Source organism: Helianthus annuus, chromosome 4 (assembly GCF_002127325.2).
Source record: "Helianthus annuus cultivar XRQ/B chromosome 4, HanXRQr2.0-SUNRISE, whole genome shotgun sequence".
NCBI classification, from domain to species: Eukaryota; Viridiplantae; Streptophyta; class Magnoliopsida; order Asterales; family Asteraceae; genus Helianthus; species Helianthus annuus.
The window spans coordinates 40749149-40753538 of NC_035436.2; the positions used below are offsets into that span (position 1 = coordinate 40749149).

Here is a 4390-nt window from a genome sequence, read left to right on the forward strand (position 1 = left end):
TAATATGTATTTCATAATGTTTTCTCTTTTGGTCAATTTAGGTTTATACTATTTTTTTTTTCTTTTTATTCTTTTGGTTGCAATAGCTTATGCCGCTATTGTAACGAATGAACTGATATACCACACAAAATCCCGCCACGTTCCCGTAGTACCGCGCGGGTTGAATCCTACTAGTTTTGATGATTTCCGACTTTCTTGTTTTTACAAATATAAACCCATGCTTTGCACAAAGCTGCTTCTTGCTTGTTTGTCGATGGTTGACGATCCTTGTCCTTGGAATTTTCCTTCAATGGTAAAACCTTGATCATCTTCATATACGTCTTGTTTAACTTGCATTTCTTTAAACTTTTCATCAAAATCATAATCCTGATATTTATGTTGATATTTCTCTTGAGTTTCTTGCACAACATCGTACGATCATCAAAAACCAGGGGCGATCGTTCCTCAATGCCATGTGGGGACCGAAAAGTTGGATCCCTCATTGCAAACGGATCCAATGCTTGTTAATCTTCTAAATGGTAACCGTATCAAGTGCAACTAGAATGGGAGGTCTTGCCATTATCCTATAGGCATATGGTTGTCGTGGAAACATTCGTGATTGTGTAAAAAATTGGTTGCAGTTGATACTTTTGATAACCCGAGTTTGAACCATCTCCTCTCGAACTAGAATCGGGTCCTCAAGTTTAGAGATTTTTTTGCTTGCACTAATCTTGATTTTTTCGATTTCATAATGAAATATTGTTTGTTTGTGTGTAGAATATTGGTAGTGATGTTTGATTTTGGTGAAGTAAATGGTAAACAAAAAAGTGTGATAAATAAAATAGGTAAAACAATAAAGTATTTTTTCATTGCTAGCAGCTTTAATGCCGTTCAACGTTCAGTGCCATTTAACAGTCAAAAATTGAATTCCTTTCATCGGTGAATGTTACCCGATTTACAAACCCGCATCGTATACCTGTGGCACCAACGGCGGTGTACCGACGTGGTGATCAGAGGGTGCTCTTCCACCGTTATAGGCACTAACTACTTTTAATTCAATAATTAGCGGTTAACATCCCCTTTAGTAGTAAATTGGTTTTGTATCATTAGCTACAAGGATCCTTGACTCAATATAACTTAACAAAGCTTAAGGTCGAGCTCCATATCTAAAGCCTGAGCTCCGCTCTTTTTATTATTTATGACATACATTAATTATTTTAGTTATACACAAATGTAATTATTCTTTTACTATTTAAAATTATAGTTATAAATATATAACTTTGGTGAATTTGGTGCCAAGGAGTTGAAAATGAAAGGGTAAAATTTATAATATTTGTTTTGAAAAGTAAAACATTTAAATGGTCCACGAGGTTGACAGGTGCTTTTACTGGTGAACGTGATTCATGAGTGCCTACGGGACCAGGCATCTTTAAGAAGAACCTACTTCAGTCTTATATCTTATCTCAAAATCTTTCAAAAAGTTTTAACAATGGCGAACAAAGAAGGTGAAATCTCTCTTCTGACCCCGTACAAAATGGGGAAATTTGAGCTTTCTCACAGGTAATCTGTTTGATCTTCTCACACTCATGTATCTTTTGTTCTGAATTACTTCTTGGGTTTCATTTATAATGACTTGTTCATGAACTGTTTTATAAAATGCCAAACAGAGTTGTTTTGGCACCCCTAACAAGGCAAAGATGCTTGGGCTATGTCCCTCAGCCACACATGATCTTATATTATTCACAAAGAACATCAAAAGGCGGGTTTCTTATTGCTGAAGCTACTGGTGTCTCTGACATTTCCCAAATGTAAGGACACGTCTAAATTTTCTGAATTGTGGCTGATTGATTTTGGTTCTCAAGATCTGTTTATGTTATCATTGTCAAGGTCTCCGGAGATGCCAGGCATATGGACTAAAGAACAAGTAGAGGGTTGGAAACCTATTGTGGATGCTGTTCATGCAAAAGGAGGAGTCTTTTTCTGTCAGCTAATTCATGTTGGAAGGGTTTTAGATACTGGTATACTCTTTGTTCATTGTTGTTTACAAGTGGGTGGTATGGTTTCCCGGGCAATGATGTTAGCCAAACTCTGAAGGCAGTGCGGACCCGGTTAAGACAACATAGTCTAGCCAGAGTGGGGTTGGGCCCTCTGTTTGGGAGGGTGTGAGATCTCTCTCCCATCATGTTAAAGATTCTCACCGTTCAAAAAAAAGGTGTGTTATTACCATAAATACTTTTCTCATATATGTTTTTGAATTAGGGCCAAACGGGAAATCCCCTGTGTCTTCCTCAAACAAAAAACTAGCATATCAACAACAATCTCCGAAGAAGCTAACAACACAAGAGATTCCGCTTGTTGTTGATGATTTCAGAGTTGCTGCAAGAAATGCAATTGAAGCTGGTAACAGTTACTTCCTTGTAAGTTCTTGATCAGAGATAGAATCCCTTCACTATCTCATTGATCAATTTACGATATTTCAGGTTTTGATGGAGTTGAGATTCATGGGGCTCATGGCTATCTAATCGACCAATTTTTGAAAGATGAGATTAATGACAGAACAGACGAGTACGGTGGTTCTCTAGAGAACCGTTGCAGATTTGCTCTAGAAGTAGTTCATGCTGTTGTGAAGGAGATTGGAGGAGATAGAGTTGGCATAAGATTATCTCCATTTGCAGACTACTCGGAATCAGGTGACTCAAATCCGGAAACTTTAGGTCTTTACATGGCTGAATCATTGAATGAGTTCAAGATTCTTTACTGCCATATGGTGGAACCTAGGATGAAATCAGTATTTGAAAAAGTTGATTGCCATGATAGTCTTGTCCCTATGAGAAAAGCATTCAAAGGGACATTTATTTCTGCTGGTGGGTATGGCAGGGAAGATGGTAACAAAGCTGTGGCTGAAAACAGAACCGATCTTGTTGCTTATGGTCGTTTGTTTTTGGCTAATCCGGATTTGCCAAAACGATTTGAGCTTAATGCTCCTCTTAACAAGTATGACAGGTCAACCTTTTATACACACGATCCTGTTGTTGGGTATACGGATTATCCGTTCTTGGAAACCACAATTTAATGCTAGAAATTGCCAAGGAGTTGGAAGAAAATGAAGATCCTGTTAACATAGAAGTCTTGGATGTTCTTGTGAAATTGAGTTTACAGGGTGTGTAAACATTGATCATTTTAATTATCAGACAAGTTATGTAAGTTATCATCAACAATAATCTATTGTTTGTTTGACAAAAAACCTTGTTTACATGCATTCGGTGATCATATACTATAACCAAGAACAAAACAAAACTTATGATTTAGTAATGCTTAGCGACGTCCAAACGTAACATAATTCTGACTAGGTGAAACACCAATCAAGAAGGATAAATGTTAATGTCACTAAAATCTAATTGTGTCAATTGCACTAAGGATAATGTGTATTTTGACAACTGATTTTTGATTTTGCCAAGAGATTGTGTGTCAAAAGATTAAGATTTTGGCATAAGACCAAATGGTGTGTGGTTTTATCGTGCCACGTAAGTTTCACGTTATTTAAGCTTCACCTATGGTGGGCCCAGCTCAGTTTTCCCCTACAGGTCTCAAGTTCGAGTCTGGGTGACAGGGGTTTCTCATTGAGGGGTTTAAATTGGGGATCTATTGCGCGAGGGGGCTCTCTAGCGCAGACCCGGTTAATACAACGTATGCTAGTGTTACTTAAAATATTGTCACTTTCAACACGTGGCTCACTTTCATTAGGCCTAAACATCGTCGTCTAATCTTAAAACACTAGTGTCCCCTTTGTAACATCCGTCACGGATCAATGAAACCCGACCCGTTTGTAAATCAGACACTAATGGTAATAAACTATTACGAAAATGCAAATTTCTATATTTACTCATTTAAGATTTATTATTTGAAATTTTGTTTATCTAGTTAATCAATAATAAACTAAGCGACATCTCACCTCCTTTAAACGATACCCATCACTTCTCTTCCCAAACTACACGGTTATGCTCAAATGATATCCTGTCACGTTTGAAACCTAGACGATAAGCATATCTCAACCAAACGACATACTTGGTGTTCTAAACGACAACCTATGTTGTCTGCAGGAAAACCTAAACGACATACCATGTCGTTTGGTGCCAGAACCAAACGACATATGTCTGCGGTTCATCTTCTTCCAAATCGCAATATATGTAACTGAAGAGTCCTCATCTCTTCTTATTCTCGACTTTTTGGCATCTTTATTGTCCCAATTAAGTGGGTCTTAATGACTACACATAATCAACACATAATTGGTGCTATGACAACAAAAATTATTATACCATTTTCATCTTCCTAAAACTCAAAGCATCACACCAAATTCGTCCATCTATGCCTAAACACAAAACCAAATGACATTACTTATCATATTTCACGA

General features: G+C 37.3%; 1 protein-coding gene across 1 annotated transcript; it reads left to right on the top strand.

The window, feature by feature from the left end:
- Positions 1 to 1382: 1382 nt before the first annotated feature.
- LOC110936182 (12-oxophytodienoate reductase 2) lies at positions 1383 to 3223 on the top strand. The gene is made up of 5 exons (XM_022178524.2): positions 1383 to 1539; positions 1647 to 1787; positions 1867 to 1997; positions 2239 to 2379; positions 2460 to 3223. The coding sequence occupies exons 1-5, from the start codon at positions 1469 to 1471 to the stop codon at positions 3050 to 3052; spliced, it is 1077 nt and encodes a 358-aa protein (XP_022034216.1). The 5' UTR covers positions 1383 to 1468; the 3' UTR covers positions 3053 to 3223.
- The last annotated feature ends 1167 nt before the right edge of the window (positions 3224 to 4390 follow it).